Source organism: Arachis ipaensis, chromosome B1, assembly GCF_059453495.1.
Source record: "Arachis ipaensis isolate K30076 ecotype BB chromosome B1, ASM5945349v1, whole genome shotgun sequence".
NCBI classification, from domain to species: Eukaryota; Viridiplantae; Streptophyta; class Magnoliopsida; order Fabales; family Fabaceae; genus Arachis; species Arachis ipaensis.
The window spans coordinates 143,828,777-143,848,960 of NC_142436.1; the positions used below are offsets into that span (position 1 = coordinate 143,828,777).

Consider the following 20,184-nt stretch of genomic DNA (forward strand, 5'->3'; position numbering starts at 1 on the left):
AAGCAAATCAATTGGCAGAAGAAAATCAGAGAATGGCCGCTCAGATCACCGAGTTGAACAATGGCCGAATTGAAAATAACAACACTCATCAACCTCAGCCAGAGGATGCCGAACATCATTCAAACCCCACTCATGTATCTGAGACCATTCAAGTCTAGGATGCCCAGCCGGAGGACGAGAATGAGGAACCAGACGAGCTCGTAGGCCCTTTCACGTCAGACGTGATGAATTTTGAATTACCACGACGATTCACTTTACCATTGACCCTCACACCTTATGATGGGCTCGGAGACCCAAAAAAGTTCATCAAGAAATTCTGATCAATAATGATCGTCAACGGTGCATCTGATACCGTTTTGTGTCGTTGTTTTCCAAATTATTTAGACGATCCTACACTTGATTGGCTTTGTGCTTTGCCTGCAGGTTCAATTTCGCGATTCCAACAACTGGCCAAGCTATTTGAGGACCACTTCGCTGGCTCCGCAATCTATCTGTATGACTCAGATTATCTGAATACAATTAAGCAAGGACAAAATGAAAGCCTGAAAGACTATATGACTCGTTTTACGAAGGACGCCATAAGCATACCTGATCTCCACCCTGAAGTTCACCTTCATGCCATCAAAAGCGAACTTCGACCTGGGAAATTCCAAGAGACGATCGCCGTATCTAAACCGAAAACACTCGCCGAGTTTCGAGAGAAAGCAAAAGGCCAGATTGATATCGAGGAGCTGAGACAAGCTCAGAAGTTCGACAAAACAAACTACAGAGACAAGGAAAAAGTGCATAACAGTAAGAAAAATTTTAAACTAACCCCTCGTTTTGACTCTTATACACAGTTCAACGCTAAACGGGAGGATATAATCAAAGAGATCTTGAACTCCAAATTAATCAAACCACCAAGAAAGGCGGGGACATATCAGGATACAAAACACGTCGACAAATCTAAATACTGCGCCTTCCATCAGAAGCACGGCCACACAACCGACGAATGTGTCGTCGCAAAAGACCTCTTGGAACGGTTGGCTCGGCAAGGGCACATTGACAAGTATATTGGAGGGCACATTCAAAAACGTACTCCAACCTCGGCAGGCAATACTCCATCTGAGCAACCAAGCCGAGGAAAGGACAAGCCATCCTCGACCCAGTATGACCAACCACGAGGTATCATCAATTGTATTTCAGGAGGAGGTGCTAGTGGAGGCTCATCCAATTCAGCTAGGAAAAGATCTTTCCAAACAATATACTCGGTAGAAGGAGCACAGCAGGACCACCAACTAATCCCTCAATTCCCCCAAATGACATTCACACAAGCAGATTTCAAATCCAATATTCAAAATTTAGATGACCCCGTGTCATCACAATTCAATTGGGAGATCTACTAGTAAAAAAGGTACTCTTAGATCTAGGGAGCAGCGCCGACGTTCTGTTTTACTCTACATTTCAGAAAATGAAGCTAAGCGACAACAACCTGCAACCAACAATAGGAGACCTCGTCGGTTTCTCAGGTGAACGAGTCCCAATACTGGGATCAGTGTGGTTGAGAACCACACTGGGTGAGCACCCTCTATCTAAAACATATGATATTCAGTACTTAGTAGTGGATTGCTTCAGCCCATATAACCTTATACTTGGCTGACCTTTCTTAAATAAGTTCGGCGCAATAGTATCCACAGTTCACCTTTGTGTCAAGTTTTCTGTGCAGGACGAACATATTGTAACCATTCATGGGGATCACAAAGAATCACGACATTGCTATAACATCGGAATGAAATTTCAAAACGGACCAAAACAACCTCAAATCAACAACGTCCTCAGCACAGCTAACAGCTCAGAGCTCGCCGATCTAGACCCTAGAGCGGACTTCCTTGAGCGACCTACACCAACAGGTGAGCTACGAAAAATACATTTCAACAAGGATCCTAACAAATACACCTTTGTAGGTACAGCAATAAGCAAGGACGAACTACCTGCGATAGAAAATTTTTTACATGCAAATGCCGACTTATTTGCTTGGACGCCCTCTGATATGCCCGGCATCGACCCCCAGATCATTAGCCACAAGCTGGCTATCAACCCTTCTGTCCGACCAATTCAACAGAAGAAGAGAAACCTCGACGAAGAAAAGAAATGAGCATCATTGGAGGAAACTCAAAAGCTGATTAATGCCAACTTCATCAGAGAGATCAGATTCACTACTTGGCTCGCCAATGTCGTTATGGTAAGGAAACAAAATGGTAAGTGGCGCATGTGCGTCAACTTTACTGATTTAAACAAGGCATGCCCAAAGGATTCTTATCCTATACCATCCATTGACTCTTTGGTGGATAACTCCTCTGGCTATGCCACCTTAAGTTTCATGGACGCTTATTCGAGCTATAATCAGATACTTATGTAACGGCATTCATCACTGAATTTGGTAACTATTGTTATAAAGTTATGCCTTTTGGACTAAAGAATGCAGAAGCGACCTATCAGCGTCTCATGGATAAAATCTTTGCTAAACAAATCGGCTGCAACATAGAAGTCTACGTTGATGACATAGTCGCCAAGACCAAAGTCGGCCACAGCCACATCGACGACCTAACCGAGATCTTCAGCCAGATCCGATCCTACAACATGCGCTTGAATCCCGAAAAGTGTGCTTTCGTCGTTGAAGGTGGCAAATTCCTCGGCTTCTTACTCACAAGTAGAGGCATCGAAGCAAACCTTGACAAGTGCCGAGCTATTTTGGAGATGGCAAGCCCGAAGACATTAAAGGAAGTACAACGCTTAACAGGAAGACTTACTGCCCTAGCAAGATTCGTCCCATGCTTAGCCTTAAGATCTATTCCTTTTTTTCAAACTATGAAAAAGAAAACTATTTTTCACTGGAATGACGATTGTGAGTGGGCTTTCGCTAACCTTAAAACAACTCTCTCACAACCGCCGATTCTACAAAAACCCTTGCGAGGGAAAGATTTATATTTGTATTTATCAGTTACTGACTGGGCAATAAGCTCTGCTCTTGTTACAGAAAGGGACAAAGCTTAACATCCAATTTACTTCGTCAGCAAAACGCTACAAAACACTGAAATCAACTATCCGAGGATAGAAAAATTAGCATTAGCATTGCTATTTTCGGCAAGACGACTCCGACCTTATTTTCAGAGCCATGTCATCCATGTTCGAACCGACCACCCATTACGTCAGGTGCTACAAAAACCAGAAATTGCGGGCAGGCTTAAAAAATGGTCGGTAGAATTATCCGAATTTGATATCAGATACCAAGCCAAAGGACCGTTCAAGTCCCAATTCCTTGCAGATTTCATAGCAAAATTAACAATGCCCACTGAAGACGACCACAAAATACAATGGACATTACATATTGATGGTTCATCTAACACTCAAGGGTGTGGAACAGGCATTCGACTTGAGGGCAGTGATGGATTTATCCTAGAACATTCAATACATCTATCCTTCAAGGCCAGCAACAACCAAACGGAATATGAAGCCCTCGTCGCTGGACTCCGACTTTGTTTAAATCTCCAAATCTCCAGTATTAAGGTATATTGCGATTCGCTTCTGGTAGTACAACAGGTAAATGACCTATTCCAGGTAAGAGATCCACTCCTTTCTAAATGTCTCAAACTCGTCAAAGATTTAAGTTCTAAATTCACTGAATTTGAAATAAATCACATACCACGCGGACAAAATCACAGAGCAGACATTCTTTCTAAGCTCGGCAGCACACAAGTCGACTTATCTATGTTGCACCAATCCACAATAACATCTCCAAGTGTTACTCTAACGGATGTTGTGAATGTTACACAGGAAACAGATTGGCAGACACCTTTTATACATTATCTGCAAACAGGGAACATACCAGACAACATCGAAAATGCAAAATGGTTTCATCGACAAGCTTCCTTTTTCACTTTAATAAATGGCTCCCTATATCGCCGAGGATACTCCTGACCACTCCTGAAATGCCTCAACAGAAGTGAGGCAGAAATAGCATTAGCCGAAGCTCATGAAGGAATCTGCGAAACCCACACAGGAGCTCGAAGTTTGGCTTCCAAAATCCTCCGAGCAGGTCTGTTCTAGCCATCCATCAAAGAAGATACCAACAATAAAGTAAAGACATGCAACAATTGCCAAAAGCATGTGCCACTAATACACACCCCAGCCGAACAGTTACATTACTCGGACATTAGCTGGCCCTTCAACCACTGGGGGCTCGACATTCTCGGCCCATTCCCAGTAGCACCAGGTCAGGTAAAATTTCTTGTTGTTGCAATTGACTACTTCTCAAAATGGGTAGAAGCCCAACCTTTAGCTAAGATTACTTCACAACATATGACATCTTTCATTTGGAAGAACATTATTTGTCGTTTTGGTCTCCCAAGACATATCATTACTGATAATGGTCGCCAGTTTATCGATCAGAAATTTAAATCTTTTTTGCAGAACCTCAAAATCAATCATCACTTCTCATCCGTTGAACATCCACAAACTAACGGCCTCGCTGAAGCAGCGAACAAGGTCATATTACATACTTTAAAAAAGAAGTTGGATGACGCCAAAGGCCTTTGGGCCGAACTCATACCAGAAGTCCTTTGGGGGTATAACACTACACCTCAATCATCAACAAAAGAAACCCCATTCAGGCTCGTCTATGGATTTGAAGCAATGATCCCTTTAGAAATTTTACAAGGCTCGGTCCGTACACAGATTTCCGACCACGAAGAAGCTCGGCGAGTCGAGTTAGACATCATCGAAGAAGTTAGAGACATGACAAGTATCCGACTCCACGCGGCACAGCAGGCGATAGCTTGGCGACATAATAAGCTTGTCAAAAACAGATCATTTGAACAAGGAGACTTAGTCCTCCGGAAGACAGAAACAGCTCGAAAACCTCCAAATCACGGAAAGCTCGCCGCAAATTGGGACGGCCCCTACCGAATAGCCAAGGTCCTCGGCAAAGGAGCATACACATTGGAATCTATAGATGGTACCAGCTTACCTAATACCTGGAATGTTTCTTCTTTAAAGAAATTCTATAGTTAAAAGTCAGGGCCAGGACTAGTACTCTTTTTCCTACTACTAAGATTTTTTCCAAACAAAGGGTTTTGCTTGGAGAGGTTTTAATGAGGCTAGCCTACCTGCACCTTTGTAAATAAAAGGTTCATCAGTCAAACCAAATACTTTCCAGATATTCACTCCTATATTATTTGTCAATCATTAATCGAATTAGCAATTCGAAAAGCTTTTCAAAAGGGAACAAGCATTTTCATCAAACAATACTTACAGCTCGGCAAACCATTCCACATCTTACTAAGATGTCCCTATCAATAAATCTATTATTGTATTCCATGCATTAGACGAATACAACTTACAAAGCGCAAATTACCAAAACAAGGATTATAACTTAATCCATCTCAAAATACAGCGCCATTTTTTGCCTAAAAGTCCATAACACAAATGTTTCAACATAACAAATCCTAAACAAAATAGAAAGCTAAAAACGTCACAGAAACAACAGTTCATTTCAAACAAAACTAAGTATTCTCAGCTTCATCCTCCGCAACACCATCATCATCAACTAGTTTACCATCTCTGACAATCTTCCCAGGATCCATCTCAGAAAAATCAACTTCAGGAGCCATAAATTTCGCCTGAATTGAAGCCCTCTCAAATCCTTCAACAAACGAATCCAAGATTTCATTTTGTTTCTTTTGTTTCATGTCTTTCAACTGAGCAGTAACCTCAATTAACCGAGTCTCCGCACTAGCCAAGTCAGCTTCCTTTTTCTTTAAGTCCTCTACATCCTTAACATAGCTGTCTTTTGTTTCTTTCAGTAGTTTCTCAACATCACCCAATTTAGTTTGCAACTCAGCAACTGTACCTTTACTTTGGGCTAACTGCTCCTTCAAAGCCTCAACCTCCTCTCTCTGCATCTCTAACTTCTTATATTTCACCTCTTGACTACTACCTAAGCTCGCCATATGAAATCCAACTACCTATAGGTTAAAACAAAAACCTAATTCAAAATTAGAATCACATACAACTCTAAAATAATAATTCAAAACAAAAAACATTTACCTGCATATACTGCCCGACGGCTATTTCCCCAACCTCATTAGCCAATGAAACATCGGCCGATGATTGGCAAATATCATCGGCCACAGACATATACGGAAAGTCACCTCCCCAAACCGATAACCCACCACTATGTTCAGAAACTTCATGAAGTTTCTTCTGGTTCATCAGAAAGGCACGGATTTCTTCCAACAAAACATTATCCCCCCTTTGACTAGATTCTTCGGATAAGTCAACAACTTCACCCTTTCTCTTCTTCACAAGAACTTTCCTGCGACCAGATACAGGCTTACTGACCTCAGCGGCAACAGTAGTCTTCTCCTTATTGGATGAGGACACTTCTTTTTCCAGATTCTTATTCTTGAACCTGGACCTTAAGGAGGCAGCTAAGACACCAGGATACTTACCCCTTGTATAAACATACAAAACAAAATCAGCAACATTTCAAGCAAGGATAAAGCAAACAAAATGACAAAACTCACCCAAATATTCTATAACCAAATCTCTATTTTCCTCCGACTTTAAAATTTCAAACATAGATATCAAATCCTTCCGATCAATTTGCTCCACGAGGAACTCAATAATGCACACATTCCTCAAAGTTATCACCTCAGGTTCGAGTATATTTTGAGGCTCCGAGCACCACCACAGTAGAAACCTCTCAGCTATAAACTCGTTCATATAAAAAGGAAATTGCTTCTCCACACTCCTCACTTTCAGATACATCTCTTTGAATTATTTAAAGGAAGATTTATACAACTTGAAGATACCAAACCCAGGAGTACTATTTAGATTAACCCACCCCCTTTCCAAACCCCTTTAGCTTGAAACAAGGAAAAAAAATCCACAGAAGGTCTTTCCTCAAGAATTTCCATTAGTATCTCAAAACACCTCAAGAACGCCCACCCATTAGGATGCAACTGCGAAGCAGCACAATTTAGTTGCTTCAGAATTTGACACTCAAAATCAGTAAAAGGCAACTTAACCCTCAGTTCCTCCAAAACGCAACTATGCATGTAGAAGTACTCAAACCCCTGACTCCGGTGATAAACCCTATCTTCCACACTACACGACAACAACTCCACCTGCACCCCAGACCCAACCCTCACAACCTTACCAGCATCAATCTCCTTAACAGTTGCCTCATCACAAAACAAAGATACCCGAGACTTAACATCTTCACTAACCCAATCATAAGACCAATCAATACTCTTCTTTTTATCCTTCTCAAAACCCATAAGAGAACCCAGACAATGAAAATAAAAGAAGAAGAAGGAAATGAGAAATCAGTAAAGGATACAAAGAACATGCATACATCTTTTACTCATACTGTTTTCAAAGAAGCAAGACCAAGGATCAGGGGTAACCAAATTGAAACTTAACCCTCAAAACTCAATCACATCAAACGGTACAGTTTGTTTTGGAAACATAAAAAGCCATTTAATAAACACAACATCTTTCTCTCTCCTCACTAATGGCTTGACACGACTCCCCACTTTCCCCACTAACATTCTTTTTAATGAAGAACGTTGAACTGTGGGCTCCATAACTAATCAATCTAACCGAGTTATAACTCATCAAGAAGCTCAACCTGCTTCATTAAAAAAATTTTCTCAGGCTAAACTTGGGGACTGTGATATGGTCGTTACACCTATAAAGCTCGACATCACACGTCACACCTCGGCCATAACTCAGCAATATACGTTACAAATACGGCCTTCATGAGTAATAACTCGGCAAAACTGACATTATGGACCAAAACCGCCTAGTAAAAGGCGACATAATGTCCAGATACGTTATCAATCCTCGCCAAGACAGACGTTGAGGAAAAACCGTTACTGATAAAGAATCGATCATATAAAAGCAAGGTAAAAGTATCTTTTTCATATACTTCTTACTTGAATCTCATACTGACTTAAGTATTGGAGTGCCTTTGCAGGTACACTCCCCCTTCTCTTCCTCTTCATTGTCCGCGCTTCCGTAAGTTGAAAGGAAAAGCTCGGAACTGACGAGCTAGCAGTGCAGCCTCCCGAGGAGATAGCTCAGCTGACGTTCCATACGAGGAGCTGACCTATTCTACAGGCAAGAACAGTATGCAAAATTTTATTGTGAAAATTAACAATGGAAAGGTAAAGACAACTGCTCATAAGTACAAGCTTAGCTTCTATACAAAGACAGAGGTGAAAATCCTTCTCATCGAGAATTTTGCTTTTAATCCATTTAAATTTTTCCCTTTTGCTGAACTTGAGGCAAATGCTCCAATGGATAGAAATATGTTGTTTGATACGTTATATCGACATACTTCTTATTTTATTAAGATACGATCTTAAATTTTATTACAGGTTTAGATTTAAATGGCCTTATTGTGACATGCAAACTACATAGGAGAGATTGTTGGAAAGGAAGAGGCTATGGAATGATTATACGCACGGATGAAGAAAACTAGCGTATTACACTACAGATGGAAGACCTAGAATAATATTTACTATTTTCTCTCTCCTTTCATCTGTACGTTTTGTTTTTGTTTTGCAGTCATTTAATTTAGGTATATGTTAGATATTAAGTGTCCAAAAATATTATTAGAGTTGTATTATGCCTTTTATTTCAGAAAATACAAAATTAAATATATATTATTTGAAAAATTAGTGAATCAAATATTTTCACACCTCAAACGAGATGATAAGAAACATTTTATAATGATTGTTCAACTCTTTAAGTCGAATGTATATTTAAGTTCTGTGAATATTCAAAGCACTTATTATATCTCTAAATATAATTTTTCTCCAAATTTTTTTAAAGTTATTGATTTCAAAAGAAGGTGTGTCTCTAGAGTGTTCAAATTTCTGCTTTACTATGAGTTCATAAAACATAACTTAAAAATCATATTAAATTATATAAGCCTTTTTGCTTTCTTAGATTCTCTACAATTTTTAACTTAAAAACTCTAAATATCACTTTTTTTTTTCACTTGATATTTTTTTTTACCATGGTTTAAAATATGAAATCACAGTTTGCTTAATTGAAATTAAAAAAAAATTATTTTATTATAGAACATGTATAAGAATTTGTTTCATAATTAAACACAATTTTTAAATATTTATTAAGGTATTAAACTGGTGAATAACATAAAATCCATTCTATGTTTCAGTGAATAATATTTTTGTATGACAAAAAATTATATCAAGAAAAATATATAAAATCCCATAAATAATGTTAAGTAACTATTTTTTTCAATTAATATTATTTATTTTTTTAAATTATTTTATTTATCTTAAATTTTATACTCTAACCTTTAATCATAAATTTTAGATTCTAAATTCAAATACTAAAATTAATTAATATTAACTAATTAAAATATAATTCTCACTAATTTTTCAATTGTAATAGAATCTCCTTTCGAAATTTTTAATCTGTCATTTTGTTTTAAGAAAAAATAAAATAAACAAATACAATAAAATGATCGAAAACCTAATTTCAATTTTCATTTCAACCTTTGACCTTTGTTGTTGAATACTGGAAAACCCTCTCTTTCAAATTATTCCTCCCAAACCCAAAACCCCAAAGTAGAGAACATCCTACTACTAGTTTCGGGTGGTTCATTCTTTTGCGAGTGGCAATAATTCTGAGAATGGGATTTGAGAGCTACGTGGTGGTTCACAACATTGCCAAAAGGCACAACGTTGGCACGCTTGCTCGAAGCGCCACTGCCTTCGGTGTTTCGGAGCTCATCCTAGTCGGTCGCCGTGATTTCAACTCCTTCGGCAGCCATGGCTCCTCCGCCCACCTCCGCTTCCGCCACTTCCACTCCCTTCACGACGCTCGCCAGTTTCTCAAGGTCCCTCCTTGCTTTCTCTTTCTACCTCCCAAATCAGTTGCTCTTTCCTCATTTCTTTCTTTGTCCGAAAATCGTTTCTTTTTTATGAAAATGAATCGGGTTCTGTTATTACTTTTCACAGGAGAAAGACTTCGATATTTGTGGAGTGGAGATCACCGAGAATGCCATGCCCGTGAACCAGCATCCTTTCAAAAAAAGCACGGCTTTCCTACTCGGCAACGAGGTTTTTCCTTTGTTGTTGATTTAATTGGTTTTTAGAACTTCATTCCTTCATGGAGCATGAGAATCACATTAGAAATTTGTTTCATTCCTGTGAAAATTGCTGTGTAGGGTACAGGCCTTTCTGCTAAAGAATGTGAGATATGTGACTTCTTTGTATATATCCCACAATATGGAGGTGGCACTGCTTCTTTGAATGTTACTGTTGCTGCTTCAATTGTTCTGCATCATTTTGGAGGTACAAGCATATGTTAGTTACACTTGAATGTGGGAGTGTTAGGATGAAGCTTTCATGATTGGTCATATTTCATCCAAATCCCTAGAATTTTGCAGTAACTCACAGAATGTGTTTATATCTGATGTTTGATACTACTTATATCTGAAAGGAATATGCACATTTGAGTTTCTTTTTTGTAATATTTAAGTATACTTTTAGTGATGATGATGATTGAAAATTTGTATTTTTCGATTACCTTCGCTGTATGTGTTGCTCTTGCACAATCACTTTTTGTTTGTGTACATGTGTGGTTTCTATCCATTGATATACAATGAGAAACATTCCAGTGGATTAGCTTCTTGGAAGTGGGATTTATTATTGAATATAAATTAAAGCATCATTGTTCATTGGTGAAAATCGTGTTGACTGTTTCTTAAGATCTAACTGCTTCTGCGTAGATTATGTCCTTGATGTATTCATTAAACTTGACTGTTGTTTCTGAACTATTATTTTTGCCAGTCTGGGCAGGTTTTGGAGAGAGATCTCGTGATGGGAACAAATTTGTTGTGGCTGAGAGACCTGTAAAGCAGGTTCGACGAAATTTCTGCACTGAAACAGAAGATGATATCGTTGAAGAACGTAAAGCTAGAAGAGAAAATGCTGCCAATGGTTTCTTTGATGAGAACGAAAACAACAATTCATCTTCAAACATGCTTGATGCATTATTTGTTGATGGCTGACAAATTGGTAACAATGATCTTTCCTCTTTGGGATTTAGATGCTTCAGTTGTGGCAGAGCTGAACCGGCACCTTACTCGTGTGTGTGGATTCAAGGAACTGACTGTTCGCTGCTACCATTGAAAGGTAGCTTGATATTTGGGACTCTCAGAAAAACAGAAAAGCCATTAGCTGGGGAAGGTTTCTACGGCATTAGTTATACATTGTGTACTAATTTTATGGTGTGTCTGCTGTAACTTCCTCTGGTTACAGGGCAATACTTAACAGTAAAACCACTGTTTCACATTTTATTTAGAAATCATAAATGATTGTTTTGTCCTATTTTACCAAACAGTAATAAATAATCAAAATTGAGACCGGGGGCATGTTAGCAATTAGTATATCGGTATCCATACTGATCCAAAATCAGAAAAAAAAAATTGGTTATTTTTATGGAAAAAAACGGCCGGGGTCAAAGTTCAAACCCACTAGACAAGCCCCCTGGTTTAGCAGCTGCTGCGAATATATATATATTGGAAAAGGTACCATGCAAGATACTTATCCGTTGGAGTAATCACTAAATGAAGATAACTACGAGGCCTCTTGCTGTAATAAATAGGATAAGCTTCCCCATTGCAATTTGTTTTTGATGCATGAATCATTATGCATGCACCGCTTGACGCTTTGACAGCTCCATCTCTCATTATTATTATATGTATATATAAAGCCAACGTTAAGTTTATGTCTTGCACCTCAAACTATCAATTCAACGTTTTTATTATCAACCCCTTTAAACCGAAGCTGGAGTAAAAACTTGTCTATGGCGATGTCTAGACAGCGGGTATTCACTTTTGGCAAGGGCAGAAGTGAGGGAAACAAGGCCATGAAGGCCTTGGTAAGGCATTCTCTAATCTCTACATTTACATGTGTATGTATGTTATTAATGCATGCTTTTCATATCATGAGTGCTTCTGTTTTCTTCTGATTTGCAATAGTTGGGAGGAAAAGGGGCGAACCTGGCAGAAATGGCAAGCATTGGGTTATCAGTGCCTCCTGGACTGACCATATCAACAGAAGCTTGTCAAGAGTATCAGGACAACGGCAAGAAGCTACCTGATGGCCTCTGGGATGAGATTCTTGAAGGCCTTACTTTTGTGGAGTCAGAGATGGGAACCTCCCTTGGGAATCCTTCTAAGCCTCTCCTCCTCTCTGTGCGCTCTGGCGCCGCGGTATATATCATTCTTTTCTTCTTCTTTTCTCATGTGCTTAATAGAACATAACTAACTAGTTCCCCCCACCTTTACAAGATTTCCATGCCTGGAATGATGGACACAGTTCTCAATCTTGGACTCAATGATGAAGTCGTTACTGGCTTGGCTGCAAAAAGTGGAGAGCGCTTCGCTTATGATTCATACAGACGTTTCTTGGACATGTTTGGAGATGTTGTGAGTAGTGAAATTGAAATCTAAAATCTTATTGCATGCAATATTTTAGTTACATAGTATCATTCTCTAAAACTGGAATAAGTAGCATTGTGTTTTTTCATAACTTCTAACTATCTTTTGTGTTGTATTTAGGTAATGGGTATTCCACACTCATTGTTTGAAGAAAAGTTAAAGAATCTAAAAGGTAGAAAAGGTGTCAAACTTGACACTGATCTAATAGCATCTGATCTCAAGGATGTGGTTGAGCAATACAAGAATGTCTACCTCGAAGCCAAGGGAGAAAGTTTTCCTTCAGGTGCTGAATGCAGCGCCACCAACTTCTTGACAAGTATTCATGCCTTCATCCAACTGACATTTTTCAATTTACCAATTGCAGATCCAATGCAGCAGCTAGAATTAGCGATTAAAGCAGTTTTCAACTCTTGGGATAGTCCAAGGGCCATTAAGTACAGGAGTATTAATAAAATATATGGGCTAAAGGGAACCGCTGTGAACATTCAAAGCATGGTGTTTGGCAACATGGGCACTACTTCAGGAACTGGCGTCCTGTTCACGCGAAATCCAAGCACCGGCGAAAAGAAACTCTATGGGGAGTTTCTGATTAATGCTCAGGTTACATCTGATACCATATAATAACTTTCTAATACTACTTGTTTAGTGTTGATGTAATAGAGTAGAGCTGCTTTTTAAGCATCATCATTGTTTTATTATTATTGATGTAGGGAGAGGATGTAGTTTCCGGAATCAGGACACCCGAGGATTTGGAGATGATGAAAACTTGCATGCCGGAAGCTTACAAGGAACTTGAGGAGAACTGTGAAATATTGGAGAAGCAATACAAGGATATGATGGTTAAATTTCAATCTCATAGATTCTTATATATTCTTAATCCTGTGTAATATTTGTTTGTATACAGAAGCTGATGTTTGCTGCTCTGCATGCTATTCTGGCTTCAATTTGAATGGATTAAGACAAAGCTTCTGAAATTTCTTTAACCTGTAATGCAGGATATTGAGTTCACTGTTCAAGAAAATAGGTTGTGGATGTTGCAGTGCCGAAGTGGAAAACGTACTGGTAAAGGTGCCGTCAAAATAGCTGTTGATATGGTTAAGGAAGGACTTGTTGGTATTCGTTCTGCAATCAAGATGGTAGAGCCACGCCATCTTGATCAACTTCTTCACCCTCAGGTATATATTCTGTTGTAATTGCCAGTATCTCTATGACCAGTACCAGTGTGTCGTGTGCCAATAGATTCTTTTTGTCCCTTATTGCATCGAAAGAAAGTAGCAACTAGCCAACTAGTTTCAGCTTGAAAGGACTTGGAGGAATTAAACTAACTTGAAAAAATAGTATTAACTGACCAGTAATCAGAAGCACACACTCAGTTGTAAGATTTTGAAATAGTAATAAGTACGGCTTCACTAGACTATGCTTGGTGTTTTTGACTTGTTTTAATTGTTGGGTTAGTTTGAGGATCCATCTGCTTACAAGGACAAAGTGATTGCCACGGGCTTGCCTGCTTCCCCTGGAGCTGCAATAGGGCAGATTGTGTTCACTGCTGATGATGCAGAGGCATGGCATGCAGAAGGAAAGAGTGTCATATTGGTATGGCAATAATCCCCCTTGCTCTAGTTTTTTTGTGATTAGTAGATCATCCATTATTGCTAAATGAGTGATTATTAGCTGATCCAGTCTTGCATTGTTGAAAGGTGAGGACAGAGACAAGTGCAGAGGATGTTGGCGGTATGCATGCAGCTGCTGGGATCTTGACAGAGAGAGGTGGTATGACATCTCATGCTGCCGTTGTAGCCCGCGGATGGGGGAAGTGTTGTGTGGCTGGCTGCTCTGGTATACTTGTAAATGACACCGAAAAGGTGAACGGTTATTCATTTAGGTAGTACAAACGTGCTAAATGGCCATCTTGCTATTGGTAGTAATTCATATAAAAAATAACCAAGAGAGTATAATCTCAATCAATGAAGCAGGTGGTGGTAGTTGGGGATAAGGTGCTCCCGGAAGGAGAATGGATATCACTTAATGGGTCCACCGGTGAGGTGATACTAGGAAAGCAACCACTTTCTCCTCCAACTCTAAGTGATGATCTGGCAACCTTCATGTCTTGGGCTGATGAAACAAGGCATCTGAAGGTGAGTGTATGTCATGAGTCTTACCTACTTCATAGTTTGAGTTGAATTAAAGCTTCAAAATATTGTTTTCTGAACATTGTGAATTCATATTGCTGTTGTAAATCAGGTAATGGCAAATGTTGACACACCTGCAGATGCACTAACAGCTAGACAGAATGGTGCCCAAGGAATTGGACTGTGCAGGACCGAACACATGGTAAAAAAAATAAAAATTTCAACTCCTTGGTCATAATTAAATGAAAAGTGTGCTCTCAATATTCCTCAATATATATATATATATATATAGAGGAATAATGCATGCTCGATTGTTATGGCACTAAATATTTAAGAATTGTATGATTCTCTACTTTCAGTTTTTTGCCTCAGACGAGAGGATAAAGGCTGTGAGGTTGATGATAGTAGCCATTACACCAGAACAGAGGAAAGCCGCAATTGACCTGTTGCTACCTTATCAGAGATCAGATTTCGAGGGGATCTTCCGCGCAATGGACGGTCTCCCGGTGACAATCCGATTATTGGATCCTCCACTTCATGAGTTTATTCCCCAGGGTGAGTTGCATCACATTGTCAGGGAGCTAACTTCGGAGACAGGAATCAATGAAGAAGAAATCTTCTCTAGGATTGAAAAACTATCAGAAGTGAATCCCATGCTTGGTTGCCGAGGCTGCAGGTTTGCATCCCCCCCCCCCCCCTTCTCTTTCTCTCTCTCCTTAGTTTATGGATTGATTCACGGCATTCATATCTGACTATTGAATTTTCTGTCAACAGGCTAGGAATCTCATACCCGGAACTAACTGAGATGCAGGTTCGTGCAATCTTTGAGGCTGCAGTTTCAGTGAGTAACCATGGCATTAAAGTTCTGCCGGAAATAATGGTTCCACTTGTCGGTACACCTCAGGCATGATTCTTATTCAACCTCATTCCCTTGCTGCTTTCTTGCTTCACTTTTTGCTCTACATGTACCATTAATCATAAAAATTATGTTATAGCTTTACCATACATTCTTTGAGCCAAGGCTTCGTAGTCTTTTTAGTTTTTCCTAAACAGTATGTACCAAGTACAACTACATTAGCTTCTTGTTTTTATTATTTATAATCTTTCCTCTTTTATCCTTGGCAGGAGTTGAAGCACCAAGTGAGTTTAATAAGAAATGTTGCTGTGAAAGTGTTCTCTGAGAGGGGTTCCTCTCTAAGCTATAAAGTAGGAACCATGATCGAGGTCCCTAGAGCTACCCTGATTGCAGATGAGGTATAACTTAAATCCTCTCTTATTTATCAACTCAAAGAACCACATTTAGATTCTAGCTTTGCATATTACTAATTTTGAATATGATAAAGCCATAAAGAATGGCAATCAACTCCACCATTTTGCTTAGGCTGGAACAATTAAAGTGTCATTCTATTCCCTTTTGGTTTCTCACACTTCAGAATTTTATTATCTGTTTATGTAGATTGCAGAGGAAGCAGAATTCTTTTCATTTGGAACCAATGACCTTACCCAAATGACATTTGGGTACAGCAGAGATGATGTTGGCAAATTTCTTCCTATTTACCTGTCAACCGGCATTCTGCAGAATGATCCATTTGAGGTTAATTGAAAAACTTCACTTTGTTTCTTCATGGAACATGTATGAAGAATGCTTGCTGAATTTGAACTGTTGACAATATTATCAGGTACTTGACCAGAAGGGTGTTGGTCAACTCATCAAGATTTGCATAGAAAAGGGACGTGCTGCTAGACCAAACTTAGAGGTAGGAATAGAAGCACAACTAATACAAATAATTTGAACCAACCGAATCTTCATACACAATGATATAAAAGCATTTGTTCTATGCATGATATCTCAGGTTGGAATATGTGGAGAGCATGGTGGTGAACCATCCTCTGTTGCATTCTTTGCCAAAGTTGGTCTTGACTATGTTTCCTGTTCTCCCTATAGGTCAGATTTTCAGGCCCATTAAAATGAGTGATTTTGTTCTAACAACCACCAAACTGAGATTTGTTGACACTTTCTTGCAGGGTTCCAATTGCTAGCCTTGCAGCAGCTCAAGTTGCAGTGGAAGATGGGAATTGACTCTCTAACTCGCTCGGAATATTGTGGTCTATAATAAGTCCATTCATGTAAATCGGAAATGGATATGAAACAGAAACTTGGCCTACAAATATCTGTAGAGACATGTATGTATATCTAAGTCAAAATAAGAGAGATTCTGTAGAAGTTCTTGTACATGTTCCACACTCTTTTGCTAATAAAGTCTTCCATAAATGTGTATCTTTCTTTTAATTAATTGATGATGCTCTTTCTTGCAATATGAAAGATGAAATCAATGCCTATTGCGAGATGAAAAAAATCATATATGACAATGATTTAATAGATTATCTTTATCATATACATTAAAATACTTTTTATCCCTAATATTTTTGAATTTTTTAAAACTACCCTTACATTTTTAATTCAATTCAATTTTGTCGAAAAACGTTGAATAAGTTTTTATTTTACCCATTTTACCCTTTCTGTTGATTTTATGACGGTCGATTATTAAATCAATTATTTTACCAATTTTACCTCCCTATTTAATGTAATAGGTCTGCTACATATACAAGTTTTTTTGGCTTACAAGCTATACAAGTTGGTCCAAAAAAAAAAAAAAAAACCACGCGTACTACACTCTTTAGAATGTAGAATAAATGCATGCCGGCATGCACCTTACACAACGGTTGCGTTTTTCCAAAACACGCTCATTATGGCAGACTCTTCCTCTTCTTCCTCAATCAAAATGCAAACCGTCCAAGTTTCAAGCCACATTCGAAACAAATTATAATTCTGAAGAAACGTTTCAACTCCTTACGAAGAGTAGAAGAAATCAAGAACAAAAGATACAAATTTCCATCAAAAATCACCAGAAAAAACGAAAAAACATTATTCAAGGTAAGGTACTGTTTTACTGTTCTTCTAGGTTTTTCACATTTCTGTTTCTGATTTCGAAATTAAAGCACTATACCGTTAGTATTTCTCTCTCTGTTTCTTCTAGGTTCTTCTAGGTTTTACTGTTCTTCTTGTTCTAGATCTCATATTACTGTTCTGATGAAACTATTCTTCGTTTACACTATCTTACTTACTTCTAGTGAATGCTTTAACGTGTATTTTGATACATATTTTGTGCATGTTTACATGTTTTTTAAGTAGGTTTGTGCATGTTTACATGAAAGACTCTTCTTCTTCTAACTGATTTTTGGGTGTATATAGCCGATTGTTGGGTGTATATCTCGGTCTTGGCATGCAACTGTTGTTTCTAGTGGCATTTTGAACTTAAATATATTTTTGGACTCATATAATGCCATATAATTCAAAAAATATAGAGGTGTATGGGACTGATATATATATTAGGACTGATATATATGGGACTGATAATTTTTAGTAGGATCTAGTTACTTTTAGGGATGTTTTTATTAGTTTTTATGATAAATTCACATTTTTGGACTTTACTATGAGTTTGTATATTTTTCTGTGATTTCAGGTATTTTCTGGCTGAAATTGAGGGACTTGAGCAAAAATCAGATTCAGAGGTTGAAGAAGGACTGCAGATGCTGTTGGATTCTGACCTCCCTGCACTCAAAGTGGATTTTCTGGAGCTACAAAACTCCAAATGGCGCGCTTTTAATTGCGTTGGAAAGTAGACATCCAGGGCTTTCCAGCAATATATAATAGTTCATACTTTGTCCGAGTTTAGATGACGCAAACTGGCGTTGAACGCCAGTTCCATGCTGCAGTCTGGCGTTCAGCGCCAGAAACAAGTTGCAAAGTGGAGTTCAACGCCAAAAACACGTTACAAACTGGCGTTCAACTCCAAGAATGACCTCTCCATGTGAAAGCTTCAAGCTCAGCCCAAGCACACACCAAGTGGGCTCCGGAAGTGAATTTCTGCATCAATTACTTACTTCTGTAAACCCTAGTAGCTAGTCTAGTATAAATAGGACTTTTTACTATTGTATTTACATCTTGGGATTATCTTTGGATTATTATTAGTTTCATATTTGGATTATTATTAGTTTCATCTTTGAATTATCCTTTGATCACGTTTGGGGGTTGGCCATTCGGCCATGCCTGAACCTTCATCACTTATGTATTTTCAACGGTAGAGTTTCTGCACTCCATAGATTAAGGTGTGGAGCTCTGCTGTTCCTCATGAATTAATACAAAGTACTACTATTTTTCTATTCAATTCAACTTATTCCGCTTCTAAGATATCCATTCGCACCCAAGAACATGATGAATGTGATGATTATGTGACGCTCATCATCATTCTCACTTATGAACGCGTGCCTGACAAACACTTCCGTTCTTCATGTAAACAAGCTAGAATGAATATCTCTTGGATATCTAATACAGGGGACCGAGTCCGAGATATTAGAATCTTCGTGGTATAAGTTAGAACCCATGGATGACCATTCTTGAGATCCGGAAAGTCTAAACCTTGTCTGTGGTATTCCGAGTAGGATCTGGGAAGGGATAGCTGTGACGAGCTTCAAACTTGCGAGTGCTGGGCATAGTGACAGACGCAAAAGGATAGTAAATCCTATTCCAGTATGATCGAGAACCTCCAGATGATTAGCCGTGCCGTGACAGAGCATTTGGACCATTTTCACAGAGAGGATGGGATGTAGCCATTGACAACGGTGATGCCCTATATAAAGTTTGCCATGGAAAGGAGTAGGATTGATTGGATGAAGACAGCAGGAAAGCAGAGGTTCAGAGGAACGAAAGCATTTCTATACGCTTATCTGAAATTCTCACCAATGAATTACATAAATATCTCTATCTTTATTTTCTGTTTATTTATTATTATTATTATTCGAAAATTCCATAACCATTTAATATCCGCCTGACTGAGATTTACAAGATGACCATAGCTTGCTTCATACCAACAATCTCCGTGGGATCGACCCTTACTCATGTAAGGTTTTATTACTTGGACGACCCAGTGCACTTGCTGGTTAGTTGTATCGAAGTTGTGAACGAAAAAGAATTTGAGACTGAGAACGTGCGTACTGAGTTTTTGGCGCCGTTGCTAGAGATCACAATTTCGTGCACCAAAATCTAACTGGTACTGTTCTAATTGTGCTTGACCTTGTAGTGTCATTTTATGCATGTTTGAGTGAATTGAATATGATTTTGAAATGATTTAATTTCGTTTAATTGAAAAAACAAAATATTTATGAGACTGGGTTTGGGTGTATGTGGCTGATATTTGGGTGTATTTGACTGATCTATGGGTGTATGTCTCTGATTTTTGGGAGTATTTTTTATCTATTGACAGCATCTCTTTTTCATTGCAGTAAAAATGGCAAGCAAAAATCAAGGTGGAAAAAAAATACAATGTAAGCACAAATATATATCTTAGAACAAGTCAATTTTTTCTAATACAAATATATCTTATTCTAATGACTCTAATTTTGCTTTGTTTACAGCAAACAAAAGACTTGAAGTGTGCAACCCATTTGTTGAGTGAAAAATTTGAAAAT

The 20,184-nt window shown here is 38.5% G+C and overlaps 3 protein-coding genes across 3 annotated transcripts; all 3 read left to right on the forward strand.

Annotated features, from left to right (window-relative positions):
- Window positions 1-326: 326 nt before the first annotated feature.
- On the forward strand, window positions 327-1,385 carry LOC107613903 (uncharacterized). Its single transcript, XM_016316097.1, has one exon. The coding sequence runs from the start codon at window positions 327-329 to the stop codon at window positions 1,383-1,385; it is 1,059 nt and encodes a 352-aa protein (XP_016171583.1).
- Window positions 1,386-9,570: 8,185 nt separating this feature from the next.
- On the forward strand, window positions 9,571-11,410 carry LOC107638025 (tRNA/rRNA methyltransferase (SpoU) family protein). Its single transcript, XM_088502030.1, has 4 exons — window positions 9,571-9,916; window positions 10,038-10,139; window positions 10,247-10,373; window positions 10,872-11,410. The coding sequence occupies exons 1-4, from the start codon at window positions 9,710-9,712 to the stop codon at window positions 11,090-11,092; spliced, it is 657 nt and encodes a 218-aa protein (XP_088358156.1). The 5' UTR covers window positions 9,571-9,709; the 3' UTR covers window positions 11,093-11,410.
- Window positions 11,411-11,625: 215 nt separating this feature from the next.
- Window positions 11,626-16,927, forward strand: LOC107638036 (pyruvate, phosphate dikinase, chloroplastic-like). Its single transcript, XM_088502029.1, has 18 exons — window positions 11,626-11,964; window positions 12,065-12,298; window positions 12,377-12,514; window positions 12,647-12,809; window positions 12,891-13,126; window positions 13,237-13,365; window positions 13,522-13,701; window positions 13,982-14,119; window positions 14,224-14,388; window positions 14,500-14,661; window positions 14,768-14,857; window positions 15,015-15,331; window positions 15,430-15,559; window positions 15,781-15,909; window positions 16,112-16,249; window positions 16,335-16,412; window positions 16,509-16,600; window positions 16,681-16,927. The coding sequence occupies exons 1-18, from the start codon at window positions 11,890-11,892 to the stop codon at window positions 16,733-16,735; spliced, it is 2,649 nt and encodes an 882-aa protein (XP_088358155.1). The 5' UTR covers window positions 11,626-11,889; the 3' UTR covers window positions 16,736-16,927.
- The last annotated feature ends 3,257 nt before the right edge of the window (window positions 16,928-20,184 follow it).